The sequence below is a fragment of the Mus pahari genome, chromosome 3, assembly GCF_900095145.1.
Source record: "Mus pahari chromosome 3, PAHARI_EIJ_v1.1, whole genome shotgun sequence".
NCBI classification, from domain to species: domain Eukaryota; kingdom Metazoa; phylum Chordata; class Mammalia; order Rodentia; family Muridae; genus Mus; species Mus pahari.
The window spans coordinates 22,472,147-22,495,571 of NC_034592.1; the positions used below are offsets into that span (position 1 = coordinate 22,472,147).

At 39.0% G+C, this 23,425-nt stretch overlaps 1 protein-coding gene across 2 annotated transcripts; it reads right to left on the reverse strand.

Annotated features, from left to right (window-relative positions):
- Positions 1-950: 950 nt before the first annotated feature.
- Rab14 (RAB14, member RAS oncogene family) lies at positions 951-21,657 on the reverse strand. 2 transcript variants are annotated; one of them, XM_021192275.2, is made up of 8 exons: positions 21,302-21,657; positions 13,494-13,552; positions 12,297-12,350; positions 10,791-10,968; positions 7,578-7,644; positions 4,501-4,588; positions 4,140-4,170; positions 951-3,188 (listed from the first exon to the last, which is right to left on the reverse strand). In XM_021192275.2, the coding sequence occupies exons 2-8, from the start codon at positions 13,543-13,545 to the stop codon at positions 3,011-3,013; spliced, it is 648 nt and encodes a 215-aa protein (XP_021047934.1). In that variant the 5' UTR covers positions 13,546-13,552; positions 21,302-21,657; the 3' UTR covers positions 951-3,010. The 2 variants fall into 2 exon arrangements, with proteins under 2 accessions (XP_021047934.1, XP_029392332.1); XM_029536472.1 differs by lacking the exon at positions 21,302-21,657 and adding an exon at positions 20,450-21,011 and having other exon boundaries at positions 2,899-3,188.
- Positions 21,658-23,425: the final 1,768 nt, after the last annotated feature.

Sequence of the window (23,425 nt, forward strand, 5' to 3'; positions counted from 1 at the left end):
TCTAGATGACATATATTTCCAACACAAAACTTGTCTTTTGTATTCATATACTTTCACTTTATGTCTTTGCAAAATGCTTAAAGGTATGGACTAATCCCAATTATTGATACAGTATGGGAACAGAACCTAATGAAGGTGAAGTAGTCTCTCATATTCCCACATAAATCTTCATCTCTACTACCACATAAATAGTAATAGAAATTGCCTGTATTTTTTTCTGCTTATGATGAGGGAACTAAACCATCTATTTCTTTAAAAGGCCACATTTAAAGCAGTTCTCAAAACTGAGCTTTCAAAACACCTGATTTCAAAACCTACAACCAGGGGCTGCTTGCTTAGTTTGTACAGAATCGTGGGTCTGACAAACCACACACAATAACACAACCAGAGGACATCTAAAAAAAAAAACCTTGTATAGCCTTACTAGTACCATGTGACCACCACCACCCAACTCCTTCCAGCCATCATTTCATTAAACACGTCATTACTTCAAAAACAAAAAAAAACAAAAAAACCCCAAACCAGCTACACATTGTGTTGGAGTACTAGTTATCACCAGAGGGGCTCCTCCACAGCAAAAGCAGAGTGAGAAAGCCAGAGAAGGCATCTGCATTGTAGGTTAAAAACAGAAATCCACTCTGCCCAGATATACTGGCTCACAGATGTTGCACTATGACAATCTGCTTATCTTTAAGCTCCCAAATTTATTACACACTGGTTACACATGCAAATAGAATGTGGCCCCATATACAGAAAAGGGAGAATACTATTAGCTAGCAATGTGCTGGCCTCAAAGATGCAATATACATGGATGAAACTCCAGCTCAATTGGTAGTTTTATTACTACTCAGAACTCACCATACACTAAGTGCAATGCTGCAGTAAAAACTGATAGTTCAAATATTCATCTGAAAAAAGTCTTACAGTTCAAAAATAATGCAACTACGTTCAATTTAATCTAGATACAGGTACTTTATTTACAAATATTTAGATAATAGCATTTTGTTACATCAAATGAAGAGTACAGCAGTCTGAATAAATCCTTCTGTCACAAAAACAATTAGGACCCACTGTCACTTTGGGAAATGGGGTATTGCACCTAAACAAGCCGAAGGTCTTTACTCTGTGATTGCTACCTTATGTCCCAATGGGTGATTTGTTTTGTTCTGTAAATATATACACACACCAGCAGGTCATGGTCCCTGGGTGAATCCCCTGTGATGCAACAGTGTAAGCAAATGGATCACTCTAAGTCTTTAACAGAATATATCAGTCTACTCCAAGATTCCTTTAAGTTAAACAAGGACAAAAAGGTGAATCCACAAAAAAAACCGAATCCTATTTTCTGCACATTCCAGTTTTGGCTTTTATTTAACATTGACTATACAAAACTCTGGAACTACCACATGTTTATAATCCAGAAGATGTACTTTTACATTAGTGTCTGGTAAAGAGGGATTTAAAATGTGTATTTTAAACACAGCATTGAGCAGAGAACATTTTATATAATGTGCTGGGGCTTACCTACGTGCACTTCCAACAACCTCTCAATTTCCAGCCACTTTAAACTCAGCTAGAAACCAACCAAGAGAAGGGAAGAACTGAGTGAAGCAGATGCTGCCTAGAGATCTGTTTCTCTTGCAAGGTGTTCTTTCTGTGGCCAGACCACCCAGTGCAAAGTTGTAACTTACATTATGTCAGCACACACATTTAGAAACACCTTCCCTTTTACAAATTAATTTATGCCAACATGACATAAGATAGCCCCTCATACTATGAACACAAAGGATAATACTAAATTATTTCACTGTAGTGTTAAAAATGCACAATTTAAAATCCCTTAACAGCAGACCTGTGGTTCTGGCTATCTGGTCCAGAAGTTGACCATTCCAAGATAAAGGTATAAAAGCTTAAAATGTGCAATATTAAACCCAGCCTTCTTCCTTTTCCTATACAGTAAGGCAAGAATGCAGCCTATAACACAAAATGTTTACAAAAAGAAAAGCAGGTGAGCGCATTGATTACACAAGAACAGTTAAGAAAATCAGCAGGTATGCCACAGTGCAAAGATGGAATAGAATCCACTAGTGTTTCCGCTGATGCCAGGAGCTCTTTCCAGCATTATGTCTGTCCCCAAACACTGCCAGCACCAAGGAGTGGAGCCAGTATTACTTGTGAGCTGCAGTTGTGTCTATTTCCGTGTGTGAAATGGAAGAGTAACATGGTCACATATAGGTCACACTGTACAAACTGGTATTTTATACTGTTCCAATGCCAGTAATCAATTTATTTTCTTCATTAAAATAATATACACAGAAGGTATTGTTAGTTAGGTTCCTTCAAATTTTATACATATTTACTTTCTGTTAAAGAGAAAAGGATAAAATAGTGTAAAAATTAAAAAAAAAAAAAAAGATAAAGCTATTAATTAAGCACAAGAAAAGATAAATGGGTATTTTTCCCTGTGCAAGGCTAAGACAGAAGCAAACCTCATCAAGAAAAATGCCACCCCTACAACAGGGAATTTATCCAACAAAAAAAGCAGTTGCAGACCCCTTTTCTCTACCATCCAAAGTCATTTCACAGCAATGAACTTACTGGCTACAACAGACATACTCAACAGTTTAAAGATGGGAGAAAGGCTGAAAAGATCAAATTTAAACCGTACAGTGAGACAAAGCCTTGCCAAAAGGGAAGGTAAAAAATCAGGTCCAGCAGCAGTGCTCAGTTTAAATCATATATTGGTGACAAACCTATCACAAAGACAATCAAAGGGGGAAAGTCTAGATTTACCATGCAGGAGAGATTTATTACTCTACTTGCCTTTGATAACCTGATTACATCTAGTTGTTTAGCAGTTTAGTATTGTTAAACTGTTTTTACAAGAGTTGTTTTTTCTTTTTTTTAATTAAACCCAGTAAGATGTACAGAAGACAAGGAGGCAGTAAAAAGTACTGCTTCCAACAGACAGAGGTGAAAGGTCAAATGAGGGGCCAGAGCAAAGAGGTCACTAGCAGCCACAGCCTTCTCTCTGGGGTTGGGGTTCACTGGTTAGCCGTCCTCCCTGCGGGGCTGAGGGTTTGTGTTGTACACCAGACTCGGCAGCATTCAGATCCAGGCTTCCATCCTGAATGTTCTGATAGATTTTCTTGGCAGCCTCAAGAAAAGCATCTTCTACATTCTCTCCCCTAAGAGACAATCAACAACTTTATTCACAAAGCACAGCTTTCTAGAAAATATGAGGCATTTACACTGACCTGCTAAACCTTTAGTCAACTGCCATGATGTCTTCCACTTAGCCACTGTCATCTAATAAGAGATTACCAGAAGACTGAGCTAAGAGAACAACATAGGAAATGTTTTTGGTGGCGAGTACACAACACAGTACCAAGCTGTTTCTAAAACTCAGTTTGTTATTTATTTACATCTTCTACTCACTGCAGTGCTCTGTTAATATACTGCATGAAAACTGAGACGGCCACTCTGAAATGAGAGCAGGTTCTCCAAATAAAACTTCTCCAAATGTACCGACAGGATTCCAGGCTTTCCATTATTTTATCAACAGCCATGTGTAAAACTATGCTATCTTTATCATGTGATGGTGACATAGTCATGTTTAACCATGTTCACAGCTCAGTTCTCTTGGGACTAACAGCAGAGGTAAATAAACATGAACAGGTTGGCCTGTCCTTGCCTGGTGTGATACAGAACTATGACTGGGAGTGCTGGGATCAATGCTAAACTCCAAGGCAATCAGGAAATGTTCGCTGTGCCTTATTAGTCACTGAGTATGGAGTCCCTGAATTATTAAGGTGCTATGTGAACATGTTGGCCCAGTGCATGTTCAAGATACCAAACTCAACCTCAGCCATGAGAGTCAAACACTTATGAGATGTCAGCACAGTTTCACTTATTAACCTGGGTTACCAGTGGACACAATGAGGTACAAATCTTTAAGTAAAAGGTTCCCATTCTCTTGTAAAGTGAAACAGGAGCTTCTGCTCACTGCTCTTCCTGCTGTGCACTGTCCATGGCCTCAGCACAGTTCACATGCCTGTCTACAGCATCACCCACTTACACAGCACATGATTCTACTCTGCATGGAACTGAAACATGATCTACATTTTAGCCATACTTACGTTTTTGCACTTGCTTCAAGGAACAATAAGCCTAAAAATAAAATTCAGACTAAAATTAGGACATTGCAGAGTCAGGAGTGCTCTAGTCACATGTGAATAGGCCCCGCAGCTGTCAGTACTCCTACTCCAGCCCTCATGAAGGAGCGCATGTCTGAGGTGCAAGGGCAGATCAGTACTTGTCACTCAGTAGCTGCACTACTACTAATAGGTATCATAGAAACAAACACTTTATTTCCTTATTGAGATTTCTGAATAGAACAGGTTTTAAAAAAAAAATTTTTTTTTTCTTCAAATAACTGGCATGACCTAATTCTCCTTTCTTTTAAAAATCCCATAGCAGTGTGTTAAGTCTTAAACCCACCGTTTTCTTCGGCAAACTGTTTGGCTTCTTCATAGGTAACATCTCTCTGTGCTTCCAAATCTGCTTTATTTCCTATGAGAATTATTACCTAATTTGTGAACAAAAGAAAAGGTATCTTAGAACAAAAATACCTATGAAAATTCTCAAATACAAAAGCCTTGACAGGAAAAAGATGAGCCTTGGACTACACAGCATAAGGCAAGAACACTGAGCAGAACCCTGGCAACAAGCCAGCTCAGGGTCTGACAACCACTGTAAGGAAGAGGAGGGCATTCAGATTTGTGGGCCCCACACAAGTTTTGCGGAATATTGTTTTTATTGTTGTCACAAACACCTTAAAAATAGAAAAGTCATTCATTAGGTGAATATGGCTCACAAGCCAATTTATTCCTATCTGGTCTAGGCCAAAAAAATAGGCAAAATTAATAAGAAGGCCCTAAAATTAAGTACAAGTGCTGTAACCATGAACATTCCCTGGAGAAGGCTTATAGCTTTCAGGTCCTCAAAAGATACAGGGACCCTGAGGAAACTTGAAAACCACTAGTTTAATTCATTCAGGGTAACAGTAATTACCTTCCCTTTAAATTCAAGTAAGACAGAGTTAGCAAAGAGGGCATTAGAACCTTAGAGAATGTGACCTAGAGACAAACTATCCCAGGAGAGGACAAATGCCACACCCCGTCATCTTCTCTGGAGTTACCTACTTATGTAAAATTGTTAAAAGACTAAAGGTAGCCTTAGAAAACAAAGGGGTTTGAGTTGTTATTTAAAGCACAAAGGGGGAAGATATCAGCCCCTCTTCTACTTCTCCCTTTAACCAGATAGAGGTTAGGAATTAATGATTTCAACAAAAAAGTGCTTCCCAACTTTTTTTTTTTCCATATAAAATTAGTACTTGTCTCTTACACTTTCAAATATTTGGGTCCAGTGAACTAATCAATTATTTCCAAATTAAGTTATATGATAAGTTATATGGTAAAATAATAACAACAACAATAAAATCATTCTTCAAAGTGCAAGTGACTACTGACAAGGGAAAATAATGTTCATAGTCATTTGAGCAATAAAATAATGGCACTTAACAAAAGATCAAACCTAGTATAGGGTCATTATAAGACAGGCATTCAAATCAAGAAATACTACCTTCTAGACTGAAGTATGGGCAAGCATTTGCCTAGCAGGCACTCAGCTATGGTTTTAATCTCCAACACTCCACTCTACCACAACCCTCTTCAAAAAGAAGTATTTTCTCTTTCCCAACTACACATCAATCTCCAATCTTCACTGCCCACGCCCCTCCCCCAAGAGGTAGTCTGGTAACAAAGTGGCACAAAACATTAACAAAAATGAAGAATACATACTTTTCCCATAAAAACAAAAGGCAAATTCATAGAAAACATAGTAATATAAAGTGTGCTTCAAAAAACATTTTCAAAACTTTTTAGTAACTCACAGGGCTACATTATACTGTCAAAACCAGAAACTAACATTGGTACAATGACTGTCTTAAGATACCCGTTTTTTTCAAACATGTATGTGGCTGTATCCACACGTGGCTCTGTGCAGTGTTAGAATAGTTACCGGCTGTCACCTCAATCTGGGCACAGAACTATCAACATCATCACCAAGGAACTGTTCTGGCTGTTTTTTCCCAGTTATCAGCCACCTACCCTGTCACTAACCAACCCTTGGCCATCACTAGTTTGTTCTTTATCTACAGTACTGTCATTTTGAAATATGTCAATAGAATCATAGAATATGTAAGCTTTTTAGATTTTTTTAAACTCAGCAAAATTCTCTTCAGATTCATCAGCACTGATGTTGTTACCCCAATTCCTTCGTCAGTGTGGCTGAATAGTTCACTGTAGTGGGGATGCATGCAACCGAACTGTTTTGCTGTTCACATATCTGTGGTAGCTGGACTGGTTTCGGTTTTTAGTTATCACAAATAAAGCTGCTATGCACATTTATCCATAATAGGTCTCTATGCATAGCAACAGTTGAGTTTAGTATACATGAAAATGAAAGCTCTAGGCTCCACACTAGCAAAACAGATCTCTTACCAAGTGCAGGAGGTACAAAGCTAAGTGAAACACTGTTCTTGTTTTTTTGTTTTGTTTTGGTTTTGGTTTTGCTTTTTCAAGACAGGGTTTCTCTGTGTAGCCCTGGCTGTCCTGGAACTCACTCTGTAGACCAGGCTGGCCTCGAACTCAAGAAATCCGCCTGCCTNTGCCTCCCAANTGCTGGGATTAAAGGTGTGAGCCACCACGCCCAGCTTGTTTTGTTTTGTTTTGTTTTGTTTTTGGAAACACGGTTCTTGCAACACCCTCCAGGATACCAGAAGGCCCTGCTGGACTGCACTCTCCATCACTGAACCATTCACCACATTTCTAATTCATCATTCAGGTGGTTTTATGGCTTCTCTGTAAACCTGAAGGTTCTCTCTGCTACACAATAACCCACTGAGGACCAGAAACTGTAGCATACTGTGAAATCTAGCATGGTAGCTGTTCTTTAACATCTCAGTATCTTTTCTGTAAGTTAATTACTTAAAGTATATAGAATACTTACATTTAGTTGACATTTTATTCAGATAATTACAAATTCACATGCAACTGTAAAAAACCAAAAAGAGCCCTTGCACAGTTTTGCCCAGTTTCCTCTGATGGTAATATTTTACAAACTTAATCTAGAACTGTTTTAAATTTATAATTTTAGATTATAATAACTCCAACTGAGAGCACCACCTCATTCATATCTTTTTGTTTTTGTTTTCAAATCCAAACATAAAAAAGTATAATAAAAATAGAAAACCTGGAAGCAACCAAAACTAAGAGTTTTCTTCAATTAGCCTAAGAATAAAATAAAAGTACTTGGGGCTGGGAATGTAGCTTCATCTGCCTAGCGTAAATGAGGCCTGCATCTCTAGCATCAAAGAAAATCTGAATGCAATGAATAAATGAGTAAGAGAATGGTCTCTTAGTCATAGCACCCAAATAACAGTATCTCACCAGTGCAAGGCCGGCCTGCTTGGGTTAGCTGATTTCAAATCTCTATACAGTTAAGTGTTGACTTACAGTGTTTGGATTGGTGAGATTCCTTGCGTCTGTCAACCAGCTGCTTAAGTGGTTATATGTACTTCTTCTGCAAAAGTTAAAATTAAAATGTGTTCATTCTACATATGATTGCCATTTGTTCAGAACAACAACAACAACAACAACAACAACAACAAAGAACCAGGTGTGATGTGCCTTACACATGTAATCCCAGCAAGTCAAAGGCTACGGTAGGGCAGAAGAGCCCTGAATTTGAGCCACCATGGCACTAAGTGAATTCTTTGTACTATGGCTTGTACAACAGTCTCAAAATGAAACAAGCAAATAAACATATAAGTCTATACATACATACATATACAGAATTTAATTGAAAGACCCAAACTATGTGTATTTCTACTTTGACAGATGGTTACTCCAAAGAACAGCTGTAAACACAACCAACATAATTCTCAAGACTCTAGCCAAACTTTGTTTTGTGTTTTGAAAGGTCTCCCTCTGTAGTTCAAGCCATCTTCCCTCTCTTTCTCTCAATCCTCCCATGTCTTGGATTACAGGTGTGCCATCATACCTGGCCACAAACTCATTATTTTTTTTAATTGGGTATTTTCTTTATTTACATTTCAAATGTTTTTCCCTTTCCAGGTCTCCCCTTTGGAAACCCCCTATCCCATTCCCCCTCCCCTGGCCTCTTCGAGGGTGCTCACCCACCCACCCACTCCAAAACTCATTATTTTTAAATAGCTCAATATCCAACTATATTAATGATATCAGAAGTATATATATAAACACACCAATGTGCAAGCAAGGTACATAGAATATTCAGAACCAAGATTTGCAGTTTAGAGTCAAAACTAACATTCCTTGAAATTATCCATATTCCCTAATCACAAATTGGATAACAGTACCAAAATGTTTACCTAGTAATATACCCAAAGGAAAAAAATATTTTTGCTTCTACCTTCAAGTTACGATTTTTAGCCAGAAATAAAAGACAAACATACTAAATTAGTACATAACTCATCTTTCCTAAATTGCTCTTTTACTTTCTTTTTTCCTTTTCCTTTTTTGAATGTTTCCCAGGCCACCCACCAACTTGTGATCATCCTTCCTCTACCTCCTAAATGCTAGAATTACAGGCATATGACACCATGCCCAGATCACTACTCTGGACTGATTAATACACAGATTAAAAACTGCCTTTAAAAAGGGCATTTAATGCGTTCATCTAGAAATTCAAGCCCTCAGCTACCGGAAAAAAAGCTTGTATCTTGTAACTCTTATGTGCATGGCACTTAAAGTCTCTGGGGATTCAGACCATAGCACTTTTCCACTTTAACAAGCATGATGTCATCTGCACTAGTCCAGTTGACCCTAACACAACAAATAAATCCACACACAGATGGGCTCTGGGTTAGGATGGCTCAGCTTTCTACTCTTGACTTCATGATACATTCTGACTGTCTGGCAAAACAACTGATATAATAAGCTTCATTATCAATTTAGGAAAATGGCTTGTAACAATTATAGCTGATGCCGAAGATAAAAAGTATTAAAGCGGGAACTTCTAAGTTGTAAAATGTTAAGGATTGACAGAAATAAATGGTAGAAAATAGTGTCATTACTCTACCAGCATCCTGTGTCTATGAACTGTCTAAAGTCACCTAACATCCAAAGTACTTCTTTCAGTAAATACTGAAATAAAACACATCACCATAAACCCTTTAAAAATACAATTTACTTTTAGTATCACTACTATCAAATTCCAGAACATTCACAGGATCCCCAAAAGAGAAATTTTGTGCCCTTGTAATCTTCCTGCCTATTCTAGATAAATAGACAGTCACATGTGGCCTTTACACTTACATATAGTACGTATCAGTCATCCTTTTTACAGCTCAAAAACAGTTCATTGTGTGGATAGCCACCTGATGTATATTCATTCCTTTAGCTGATGGACATTTGTGCTGTTTCCATATGAAGTGCTTGAATACACATAAATTTTACCACAGTATTACTATACTTAAAAGATATGTTTAAAAAGCAAAATAAATTGTATTTTAAGCACACATCATATTTAAGTGTATTGGTAATGTGTTGGACATTTAATTACATTAAGTCTTCAGGAATGCAGTAACAACTCAGATTGAGGCAGTTCTGTACAACAGCCAGGTTTACAGTCTCCAAGAAGATTAAGACTTACTTTACTGTTTGCTGAGAATTTACTGAGGCTTTATGCACATGATTATAATCAGTCCCTATAAATATTCTAAAGGCAGCATTTTCAAGAGTGTGTCAAAGTCAGAGAAGTTAGCAAGGGGCTCCTTCCTTGTGGACGGCTCAGTCTTATGCTTAGGTTCGCTGACTGTTCAAAATGAAACAGCATAAAGCTTTTTCTCAGTAACAATCTCCAGCTGTCCCTTGGTTCCACTCACTTATCTCTATCTCCTGAGGAGGAGCTCTTCTTAGGGGTGTTTTTGGCTGACACTCTGCATCATGATGAAAGGTTACTGGTTCATTTTTATCTTACAGGAGAGAACTGTTCAGTTCTAGTAAGTGGCAGTTTGACTACATGCTCCAAAGTCAAACCTTTATATTCCTGTTTTGTGACATCGTGTCAAATGTTCTGAGTTTCCAGAAAGAGCCATGTTGTCATGAATTGAATCCTGATGCAGTGTTTTAAGTCACTTCAATCCATGGTAGAAAAATGAATTTAAGTAAATGAGTAATTACTCAAACATTATACATAAACCAACACCAAAATGTGAAAAAAAAATCAACGCATCAAAAAAAGAACTTTTTGTTGGCCTATAGATGAGAACACAGGATCTGTTTCAGTCTATCATGCTTCCAACGAGACCAAGTACTTCACTCCTCACCGCTCTTATTCACAGAGGTGTCAATTTTAACACAGACTGAATACAATTCCGAAGCACTGGCTTGCCTTCCTTGAAATAAAAGTCTCATATAAAGCCACCTCTCTGCAACAACCAACTCAGCTCCGCAGACTCTGCTCTTCTTTTAGGTCCCCATTACCTCATGGTCTTGCTTTAACCAACTTCCAGGGAAGAAGATCAGAATCTTATTTAAGTTTTTCAAGCTTTTTTTAGAAATCATAAAACCTAAATAAAATAGTTTACAGATATCCAATTACAAACTAAAAGAGGCCCAAATCAATAGAAAAGAAACCATACTGCCCAAAGTAGTGGTCTACTCCAAAGCAGGACATCATCTTACCTGGTGATGTCATACACCATGAGCGCACCCGCAGCTCCTCTATAGTAGCTCCGTGTAACAGCTCTGAACCGCTCCTGCCCTGCTGTATCCCAAATCTGCAGTTTGATTTTTTGACCACTAACTTCAATTATTCTTGTACCAAATTCAACACCAATTGTGTGAGGACAATCAGCCATAACTGTTGGAGAAGAGAAAACAAGACAAATTTCAGAAAACTTGTGTGGAAAGCAGCACAAAAACACTATGTTCTCAATTATACTTTGCTTATCAATTACAACATTCTGGCCTCTTTCTCCACTACCCATGGTAAGAATTGTATTCTAAACTTTAGCCATTGATAAAGATAGAACGAATCCTATTATTTCAAAAGTAAATTACAGTGAAGAAATGATACATACAGAAAAAAATGTTTCTTGAGATAATACATTTTGGGGGTGGGGAGCTGGAGAGATGTCATAGTGGTTAAGAACATTATTTGCTGTCCTTCCAGAGGACCAGAGTCTAGTTCCCAGCACCACCTACACTGAACAATTCCCAATGGCCTGTAACTTTGCACACGCACACACGCACCCCCCCACACACAAATATAAAAGTTGATTAAAAGATACATATTTTAATTGAAAGAAAAAAGATGGGGTTATTTAAATTTAACATTCTACACTTTTAGAAATTAATTCACACTGCAGTGGTGGCACACACCTTTAATCCCAGCACTTTGGAGGCAGAGGCAAGTGGATCTCTGTGAATACCAGGACACCCAGGGCTACACAGAAATTCTGTCTCGAAAAAAAACAAAATAAACAAATTAAAACAACCTGCTATGATGGTGCACATCTTTATCTCAGCATTCAGGAGGCAGATCTCTTTGAGTTTGAGGACAACTTAGTCTACATAGTCAAGTCCAGGTCAGCCAGAGCTACACAGTGAGACCCTGTCTTTATTTATATACGAATAAATAAGAAGAATCAAAGTGAATATAAGACATCATGAAGTTAAAAAAAAACAAAAAACAAAACTAACAATTTAACTGACAATACTGTATTTTATCTGAAGCTATTAAAAAAATCCATGGCCCTTGGGTCTGGAGAAATGATTCAGCAGTTAAAAGTATGTACTGATCTTACAGAAGACCCAAGTTCGGTTCCCAGCAGCACATCCAGATAGCTGACAACCATCTGTAACTCACTCCAACTCCTGGAGATCTGTTATTTCAGAACTCTAAGGGCACTTGCACTCACAGGTATATAACCCTACAAGCACACATACAAACACACACACACACACACACACACACACACACACACTTAAAAATAAATCTTTTAAAAATAAATCTGTTAAAACAAACTTTAGAAAAATAATCATGGCACTTTAAAAACCTAAGTGTAAATATAGAGACAGGTTATAATTAAATGCATAAAATACACTAAAAATAGTACTTTTTAGAATGTAGAGAATGTGACAATAAAGTAAGCTACTCATCTTTTTTACCTTTCATATTGAACTTACACTTTTTTTCTGTAAATTGGTGAAGCAAGCAAGATTTTCCTACTCCCATATCCCCTGTTTAAAAAAAGAAAATGTTTCAGATGGCAATTATATTTCTTAATTTTTACATGTATAATCATATGCAATGACTGCTGCATATCAACATATCCTATATACCACACGTTTCTGAACACTGGGAATACCTGCATCTTCCTCCTTTATTCTGAATTCAAAAGACGTTTAACTGAGCACTTCTAACTTTTAGCAGGATAGAATTTTGCCGTAAATTAATGTTTAGTAAATAGTCAACAAGTTGAACAGGACTTGTAACAGAAAAATTACTGTGGTGAGATTTTTTTTTTTTTAATTTGAACTGTTTCCAAGTGGGTATCTCAAGTGCATTTATTGGTCTATGCAAATGAACTATCACAAAAGCAAACAAATAATTAACAAATTAAAATCTGGAAGTATGGCAAACTATGCTGTTTTACCTCTACATTACAATAGAGGCCATCTCACAAAGCTATACAAACTTGTCATCAAAGCAAAAGACATGACATTTCTTTTCTTTTCTTTAATTTATTTACAGGTTGTTGTGTTTTGTTTTCCATTGCAGAGATCAAACACAAGCCCACAGCCAGGATAAGCTTGGAAGAGCTCTTCCACTGGTCTGCAACTCAGCACAACATCTGTGCTTTTACCTGTTATTTATAACCATTCATGGATAAATGCATTAAGAGAATTTAAGCAAAGTCTTGACATTTAAGAAGAAACAAAACTCTGTGTGCGTGTGTGTGTGTGTGTGTGTGTGTGTGTGNGNGAGAGAGAGAGAGAGAGAGAGAGAGAGAGAGAGAGAGAGAGAGAGAGAGAGAGACACAACCAATTCTGAATCTGTGTTCTCTACTTATTTTGGAATTCAAGAGGACCTGAAAACTTTTATGACATTGGGATATTTAGGCACTAGCAGGAAATTAATTTTATAACCCCAACAAGTTCGCAGGTGGCCCTGAAGAACAACCACCATCACTTCATTGGTGCCCAGAGACCAGATAAATACCCAGGGCCATGTTGGAAAAGACATTATGTATCTTCATCAAAAAGCTTTAGTTCTCAAGTCAATAAAAGCATGCACTTCTGCAGCAGTATATTTAGGTACTGATGTATGTTTCATGTGTTAACTTTCTTTGGAGGACAAGCATACATATTAAGTAAACTTACCAATAATAATATACTTAAAGATGTAAGAGTAGTTGTACGGTGCAGTTGCCATGGTGGCACTAAAAACAAAGGAAACTATGTTACTTCAGAAAACAGTTTACAAGTTATAGAAACCAATATTACTACTGTCTTTCCAAAGGCAAAGCAGATATATTACAAACATACATACATATCTTTTAAATATATCACACATATTAAGAAAACACACTGACTACACAAACAAAATTTTTAGCTAAGTCAGTAAAATTTCCAAACTGACCACAAACTCTCTCTTGAATGCTACTTTAGTATTCTCATGTGATCCACAAAAATATGGAAAAAAAAAGTTTTACTCTAGGAAATATATATAAAAAAAGTTATCCTGGAAATCTTACAAAGAAGAAAATCTTTATGAATTTAAATTCAAGCATCATTACATAGTTCCTTCTCCCTTTAAGGTCCTTTTCCTTGTTAATTGATCAAATAAGTTATAATATCAAAACTAATCACTAACATTAATACAAAAATAACTTTCTCCTCTAGTTTAAATCAATACTTAGCAAAGAATCTAAAGTCTAGAAGAATAAGCATGTAATCCAAATCAAATTGACATCAAAATTAGATTTTATCACACAAAACTGTTGTTCCTATAGATTTTTAAAAAGAACAACATAATTAGCAATTTCATATGGCTCAACTTAATATAGTATTTAATTATTAAAAACACATGAATTGAGTTCTGTATACTATTCTAGGAGGAAAAAAAATGCTCTAAAGCTGTATTCACACTTATGAAATCTAAAAGCTTACATATACTTCCAAAGACCACAGCCTACTCCTTCCTTAGTCATCAGGTAGACTTAACCTAAGAAAAATTCCAATTTTTTTCCTAAACTTTCAATCTCACAGGCACAATTACACACATGTTAATCCTGGCTGATACTCAGGAGACTGAAGGATTGTTTGAATCCAGGATTTTGAGGTCAGCCTGGACAATACAGAGACCTATGTCTCAACAACAATAATCTTCCCAAATAATTCATGTGCTGTATAAATGTTTCATGTGTTAACTTTCTTTGGAGGACAAGCATACACATTAAATAAATTTACCCATTAATAATAGGCTTAAAAATGTAGGGGTAGTTGTGTCTCAATGTGTCTAACACTGTGCTAGGTTCTAGAGAAACACATCCTAATGACGTAACAACATCTAATGAGGTTATTTTTTCATCAGTTTTCAGCTAAGGAAAGACAAAACTCATACATCCCAGTTATTAACTTATTAACTGTTCAAAGACTTGTGCTTTCTAGTGTTTTAATGACTATTTTGTGATAATTTTATGCTATATTTCAAATAAAATTTCAACATAATAAAACTAAATCTATAGGAGGAACATCTGCAATAGGTGAAGAATCAAGGAAAAAGAAATCCTTAAATATAGAAAACTAAAGCATGCATCACATAATTACACAGTTACCTTACTTTGCTGTACAGACAACAGTCAACCCAAGTCCATGCCTTGCTCCCAATGCATCCAGCATGTTGTGACACATAATCAGTCCTCCACATCTCAGAAAACTCCCTTAACCAGTTCTTTCAGGAGGAGTTTTTCTAGTTGGATCAGCTGGGATCCTAAACATGGTAACTCTTACCTCTTTTCTAGCTACTACTGGGACTCAACTTTAAAATGAACTTGACCTTAAGCTAGGCAGCGAAGTGGCACATGCCTTTAATCCCAGCACTCTGGAGGCAGAGGCAGAGGATCTCTGAGTTCAAGGCCAGCCTGGTCAACAGAGTGAGTTCCAGGACAGCCAGGGCTACACAGAGAAACCCTGTCTCAAACAAACTAAGAAAAAAAAACCCACAACAATTTGGCCTCAAAGTTAAATTTGATTGAAATTATTTACCTGATCTCTGAACCAGCTACTTACAAGGGGTAGAAGGAACCCTTGAATTAAGGAATTTTCAAGAGTATTAAATTCCTAACATGTATTAATTTCTCTTCTGTATGGAAACAGCTATGTTCTTTTCCTCAAATTAGTTTTTAATTCCTAAAACTCCTTTCCAAAGTAATCATTTGTAAATTAGTTCTCTTGCACTCCTCCCCTTGACTTTCCTATTTTCTTCCCATCTTTTGACTAAAATTTTGTGTACATACTTTGCTTCCTACTATTTTATTATGTTAAAATCCAGCACTAAGGAGACAGAGGCAGGCATATCTCAGGGAGTTTGAGGCCCGCCTACTCTGTATAGTGAGTTCTAGGATAACCAGGGCTATGCGGAGACCTTGTTATAGATAAACGATGGATGGATGGATGGATGGATGGGCAGGTGACAAACGAGTAAACAGATAAATAAAATTACAGGGCTTGTGCTGTATCTTAGTGTTGAATGCATGCTTAGTTATGCACAAGGCCCTGACTTCAAGCCCCAACACACAACACCCCAAAATCATGGCCTTTAAACAGTCCCAAAGTCAACTAACTTCAAGTGTTCTAGGAGCAACTGTGAAATTATTATTCAATTCTACTTAGACTAGCTGTACATATGCTACTAGTCACATATAGCATCCTCTAAAATATCACCTAAGATGATGAATTTTTAAATAGTAAGCATTAATATAGCAGTGTTCTAGATAATCACTATTCAGAATGGACAGATGCTTTGCTTTTACTTCACAATAATTTTTTGGTTCAAGTTTCTTTTATAATGACAAATAAAAGCCCTGAAACCATAAACAGGGAGACAGTGCTGGGAATGTACCTCAATTGGTAGGTGTTTGACTAACATGTACCAAAACCCAGCTTCACCTATAAACAAGACCTGGTAGCACAGGCCTATAACCTAGCACTCAGGAAAAACATCAGTCCAGAAGTTTGAGATAGCCTTAGCTACATGAGATACTGTCTCAAAAGCAAACAAGCAAAATACAAATTTATTCACTTCTGCAAAGGCAAAAAACATCTTTCTTATTCAAAAATAAGAAACTGGTAAAATTTAAGTAATCCCATAGTCTGTCTGTTAGTTAAAATACATGTTTACAAGTCATATGCAAGGAGCTCCTTTTTGAACAAATCAATGCATACTTTTTCAAAGCATGCCACTGAGAAAGTGAACAAAAGATTTTTGCCTAGCTTTAGAAAGAGAAAAAAAAGTCCTCTGTTATTTAAGAGCAAGTTTGTTTTAAAAGCTCAAAGGTCAAAAAAAGGCAGAGGGTGGGGGACGTGTAGGGAATGCTGGTTAGTTCACGTTAAAAGCACAAGTCACTCAACACTGCAGTATCTGCTGTTTTTTTTTTTTTTTTTTTTTTAAGAGCTTGGCAATATTCTATAACTTGTGTGATTAAAATGCATTTTCTTCCCATTTTGTTTTGTGAAATACGGTCTCATATCATCCCGGCTTGCCTGGGACTCACTACACCATCCATTTACAATACTCCTGCCTCAGCCTCTTGAGTCTGACTACAGGAAGTGCCACCCTTTGTTCCTTTTTTTAAATAAAAATTACTTGGATAAAATTGACATAAGATCACCTTTAATGCTTCTGATTTTTTAAAAAATAAAAACAAAAGGATTGCTGCATTTACAAAAACAAGCGGGATGAACAATTTGTAAATTAGTAACACAACTTCTATCGTTTCCATTTTGGGGGCACTTAACAAATACCAGGCAGTACTCTAAGTGCCACTTCATCTGACTACTGTCCTTATAAGACTGCTACTAGGTTCCTCATTTTACAGAAGAGGAAATGGTCTCAGAGGAAAGCAGTCTGTCTAGCTCAGGCAGTTTGGACCAAGTCTATACTGTATCCAGCCTAGTTAAAAACACAAATTCCCCTTTACAAACACCACCATCCTGCCTCCTCCAGGTGACGCTTTAAGGCACAGACCTTTCACTCCTTTGCTTCTAATTTAACACTCTGAATAAGAAATATTAAATAATTACATTTGGAGTATACACAAATTTAAGAAATATAAATAATTGGTAATGTTGATTTATTGTTATTTATCCATGGTAACAATAAGGAAAATTTGAGAATATATCATACAACGATCTGTGTTACTTATACTAATTCTTAATTCCTACAACTCTGAAAAACTATTATTTTCATGCAAAAATTGAAGAACTTGAGATCTGGTGAAATTCACTACGTTGGTCAATGTTCTAAAGGTAGTAAATGGACAACCTAGAACTTAAGCTCAGAGGCCTGACACCAAAGAGCACAATGCTCTCTACTTAACTAATTATTGAAGACATGCAAGGTGGACACATAACTGTCCTTGGCTACCAAAAGAAATCTTCACAAAATGCCTTTAAGCACTGATAATTGTTGCACTATGTAATCAGGTGGCCAGTTTTAAATATTAAACATCCTTAATGTTGCTTTAACAAAGGAGTTTTCAACTTTACCTTAGTATGAAACATGCCTATGTTAAGGAGATATATAAGCTTTACTTAAAGATGGAACATAGCAATTATATAAAACATGCAACATGTTCTTTTCACTTAATGAAATCATGGACATATTCCTGAGTCAAAACATCTATATCTAAATGGTTATGAAACATATATTGCATGCTAGTCATTGTCATGTCAAACAAAATCAGACCTCTTAATGAATAAGGTTATATAAATGAGTTTTAATTTTTTTAAAAAAATGTATTTTATGAGAGCATTTTGCCTACACGTATAGTATATACTCCTGTCAGGCCCCTTAAATCTGGAGTTATGGATGGTTGTGAGCCACCACATGCGTACTGGGAATCAAACATGGGGCACCTACAAGAGCAGCGGCTTTTATCCACAGAGCCATCTCTCCTACTAACGGGCATTTTCTCAGGCTTATATTTTAACTCCTATGTGTTTATTTATACACTGTCATTCACTGTTTACAGCTACTATAGTCTATTCCTCAGATTACTCAGATTACTACTCAATCTTTACAATAGCAAGAGGAAAGCAACCCACTAAATACTCCTGGTGGCCTAAAGTCTTAATGCTGCTCTTCAGTTTTAGGGCTTTTATGTATGTATTTTGTTATAAACACTGGAGACCAGACTACTTTTGTGATTAAACACCAACAACATGAAAATACACCACATATACTAAGCACAAACCACTTTGAAAGGTTTTAACAATAATCAAAAAAGGGAGTAACATTGTCTCTACCTTCATGGAACTCATGAATGGGTGCATCCTTGCTGAGAGGCCCCTGAATTGGAATGCTATGCCACATGTCAGTCAGGTGGACAGAAACTTCCATAATTAATCTAATAATCAATCTAATCAAAATGGTTAATTTTCTTTCCATAACAGAAATACAACCTTGGAAAATAACCTGTCCATTTCTGAGACCAACTTTTCATAACTCACTTAAGATTACACTTTTGTGTAAGTTAATGTAAATAAAAATTTAAAATACCAGATTGCTTAACAATGTCCACAGAGAAAGACAAAACCTTCCCACTAATGATAGTGTGCTATGAATAAGAAATGAAGTACTTCCAAATCTGCTTTCTGATTTCCATGAAAGTACTTAACAACAACAACAACAACAACAAGACAATGATACCTGCACTTGAAAGGATTAGTAAAAGCTTACTAATGATTTGTCTGAGACCCAGGTGAGTTTGGGAGGAGCACTGTAGAGATAGACCAAGACTGCAGACACTGATCAGTAATATAGTATTAATGCTCACTATACTGATGCTTTATTTTGCAAACTTTAAAAAGTTTGAAATATAGTATAACTTAGTATTAATAAAAATCTGTCTCCTCCATACTTTTAAAATACTTTTGTGTGTATGACTGTATGTGTGTGCACATGTGGGCACACATGTAGATATTAGAGAGAATAACTAGCATGAATCCATTCTCTCCTTCTACTGGGTGGGTTCCAGAATCTAAGTCTGGTGTCAGGGTGGCAGCAAAAGACTTTACCTGCTGAGCCATCTTGCCAGGCCCACATTGCTAACATTTTTAATGTCATAAACACCTCGAGAGCTATAGTTTGAACATTTTTATCTTACATGTCTTGCTAAGGGTATGCAAATAAGACCTATAAAACCTGGCTCCAAGAAATTTTCAAGCTCTGTTGCAAAGCTTAATAACTCCACTTACTGAGCCCCTAATATAAACTAGCTACTTTATAAACAATTTCTAACCCTAAAAATTCATTTTACAAATAAGGAAACCAGGTCAGAAGTGATTTACTGATGGTTATATACTACTAAATGGGCAGGTAAGATTAAGCCAGAGTCCACTTCGACTTCGACAGTACTCGTCCAACAGATATTAAACACCCATTATATGGCTAACAAAACTACAGGCAACTTGCATGCCAAACCTGAGCTTTCTTTAATTCTAGTTAATCTTTGAAATGACCCTGAAATGTGGGCACAATTTACAGGGACACTGAGTCTGGGAGGTTGGCTAACTTAGTTATTTAAGGTCACCTAAGTAACTAGGACGTGTAGGTATGGTTTGGGCGATTTTACTCGGCCATGCATGAAAGTGTGCAGGTTAAGGTTTTGAAGGCCCGATGCCTTGGGTTCTAACTCTGGTACTGCCACTTCCTAGTTACACAGAATTCCCGAGAAAATCCCCTGCTGAAGGGAAGGGAGAAGAGGAAGCTGCATCATTACTGGGTCAAATTTGTACTCAATAATCACATTTACACAAAAGGTAATTGAAACAACATGTCATGACCAATGAACTTTCCAAGAGTTTCCATACTTGGCTGTGCAGCCACCAAGAACAGAGCTTTCTTCACAAACACAGAGGACACTCTACCACCACCTCTCCTCCAACGAGCATTTGCCAGAGTAGCAGCTGACATGATAGATTTTGGGTCTTATCAGTTCTCACCCAGTGTGAATGGAGAAAAAAAAAAAATGGAATTTAGTTGTCTCCTCTCTGAACCGATCCAGTATTGTGTGTCTCAGCCCTCGTGGAACGCACTGTAGTACAAAACATACCAGCCAGGATGGGGAGAAGCCATCATTTGTGTTCCATCATTACTCAGCTACAGGAGAACTTCTGGCTTCGGTCCGTCCCCCGCCCCTTATTAAAAAAAATGCGGAAAACTCTCAAAAGGCACTCGAAACGAAGCAAGCAAGCTATGTGTGAAGACACCTAACCCCGTGTCTGGCACACACTGGAGCTTTAGCATTCCCGTTCCATCGTCTTTTCTCAAATTCTCGAGGTGCCCAAACTTCTTCCCTTCCTTCTTTCTAGCTGCGGTCTAGGTTCCAAGCCGTGCAAGGCTGGCCAGGGACTTTGCAGGGATTCGGAGGACCTCGCGCACAGTCCCACACGCCCGATCCTCGGCCGGGACGACAGAGCGGTGGCTTACAAGGACACGGGAGCCAGCCCGAGACGCCGAAGCGCTGCCTTTTGTAAGATGAGGCCCTGTAGGGTGGGACTGCCGCGGCTGGGGGCTCGTGGGTGGCGGGCCGGCGCGCCACGCGTGGGGCAGCACTGCGGGGGTGGTCTGCAGCCGCGGGCAAAGGCGGCGAGACCCGGGCCTGCGGAGACCGCGGCTGTGCCCCGCCGACCGGCCGGCCGGAGGAGGTGGGAACACACCCTCCCCGCACGCCTCGGAGCCCGGCTGCGGGCAGGGGGCGCGAGCCGCCCCGGGCCGGCGCGGGCGACAGCTCGCCCCGCCGAGTCCTGTCAGGCCGGCGCCCTCCGCCGACCCCCGGGCTGGCCGCGGCCTGCGGGGCCCAGCCCGGGCCGCCGCCCGCCTACCTCTCGGTTCGCCTCCGCCCCTTGGAAGGGCCGGGCTGGGAGGCCGGCTCCGGGCGGCCCCTGCGCAAGGCCTCGGTTACCTGGGGGGTTGCTGGTGGCTGGGCAGCTTTCCGGACGGGAGGGGGACGTCAGGGCGAGGAAGCGGAGGGCGGACGCGGCGGGAGGGCGGCCGGAATCGGTCGGCCGAGGCCCCGGCAGGTAGGCGGGCTGGCCGGAGGTTGCAGACACTCGGGCGGCAGTCGCGGTGGCGGCGGCGGCTGCTCCTGCGGCTCCCTCAGGATCTTCCTCGGGCTGGCCCAAGATGGCGGCGCTCCCTGCACAGGGTTTCCTGTCACCCTCGCAATGGGCCGGACCACAAAAGAAGGGGGGAGGATGCGCGCGCAGCCAGCGGAGCCCGGAAGAGGGTGGTGGAGACTAACCTGACGGCCACGCCCCTTCCTCGGTTCGCCCCTCCGGAGTAGACCCGCCTCGGCCTCGGCCCGCCCCCACTGGCCCTCACGCCCGGAGGAGGCGGGGAAAGGGGTCTGCGCAAGCGCAGTCGCGGGCCACGCCTCCCGGCCGAGTTACTGCGCAGGTTCGCACGCTGTTTTCTAAGGGTTGACGGCGTCTGTCCGGAATTGTCGCCGTTGGAGACCTAACTATTTTTAATGCTCGTAACTGCTTCTCACTGGGCCGCCTCAGTATACCGGACTCTAGAATACACACGTATTTACTGCATTTATTCAACACACTGACCAACTGGTGACTAGTAGGAACAAGGCTGGCCAACACCCGGAGACGCTTCTCGTGCCATCAGAGGCAAAAGGGTGGCTCACATTGACCAACCCACTTGTATAATCATGCAGCTAGGAGGTGGCCCTTTCTTGTGTTTCATCTTTGTCTAGGTTAACCTTGCTTTGGGGACACCAGCAACAGGAAGAGGGAAACTTGACATTTTTATTGTTTGGCCACCACTCCCACCTTCCCAAGACACCTTGGTGAAAGCAACAGTTTCGCTTTCTTGGTCTTACTTCTTTTTGCCTTGTAGAACCTGAATGTGGGTTTACTTTTCTTACATTTACGTTTAATTTATATTTTACAATTATATTGCCACACGGATGGATATGTTAATAACGCATAACAGGGCTTTTTTTTTTTTTTCAGCATAGAAGTTGTCTTTTTTCCTCCTGATTTTTTTGAGGGGAGGAGTGGGGCTCGATACAGGATTTTAGTATGTACTCCTGGAACTCGATATGTGAATCAGGGTTGCCTCTAACTTGCAGAGATCTGCCAGTCTCTGCATTCCCAAGTGTTACCGTTAAAGACATGCGCCATCACACCCAGGTTTTCCCCCATGAATTTAAAGGATTTGGTACATATCTTGTGTGTCTCTGAAGGGACTATGGACTGTAACCATTATCCTTACCGTGCCTAGTAGATAAAATGGCCCTTTCCAGAACCCCCGAAGAAAAGTTGCAATTCTAAGCATTTAAAACCTTTCGTTGTAAACTGGTTCTGCCTTAGGAAAGTGAGATGTCATTAGAAAAATACAAAGCAGTTTGGAAATCTCTTGTTTTCATAAATACATGACACAGACAACACTTTTATACATGTCATTTAATTTCTTAGGTCCTTGGTCTTTTCGCCAAAGTGAGGATGTGATATCTAATTCTATGGGTTCTTGTTAAAATTAAATAGACAATGCATACAAAATTCCTGCCTTATACTACCTTGAATGGGGACAATTAGTATTTGATAAGCATAAGGTACTCTCTTCTAGTTCTGGAGGTCAGTGGTTTAATTCATTGTGTGGTTTAAATAAGAATGGGCCCCATATGACATATATAAAATAGAAATTGGTGCCATGGACTGGGGTGTTGTGTGACACTCCTGACCATTCCATTTGTTGGAGGAATATGGAAAAAATTGGGACTTTAGACTAGAAAAGACACTGGAGATTTTAAGTGGGGCTTAATATGCCGTCCTGGTAGGAACATGGAAGACAGTGCTGAGGGCAATTTGAACAATAGGAACCCACTCAAGATATTTCAGAGGGGAAAAATGAGTGGCCTAGTGGCCATTTTTGTGATATTTTGACAAAGAATATGGCCACTTTGTCCTAAAAATTTCCTGGAGGATAAATTGAAGAATTAATGGATTAATGGCCTTGGAAGAGGAGATTTCAAGACAGCCTAGTGTTGACTGTGTCACTAGTGGTCACTTTT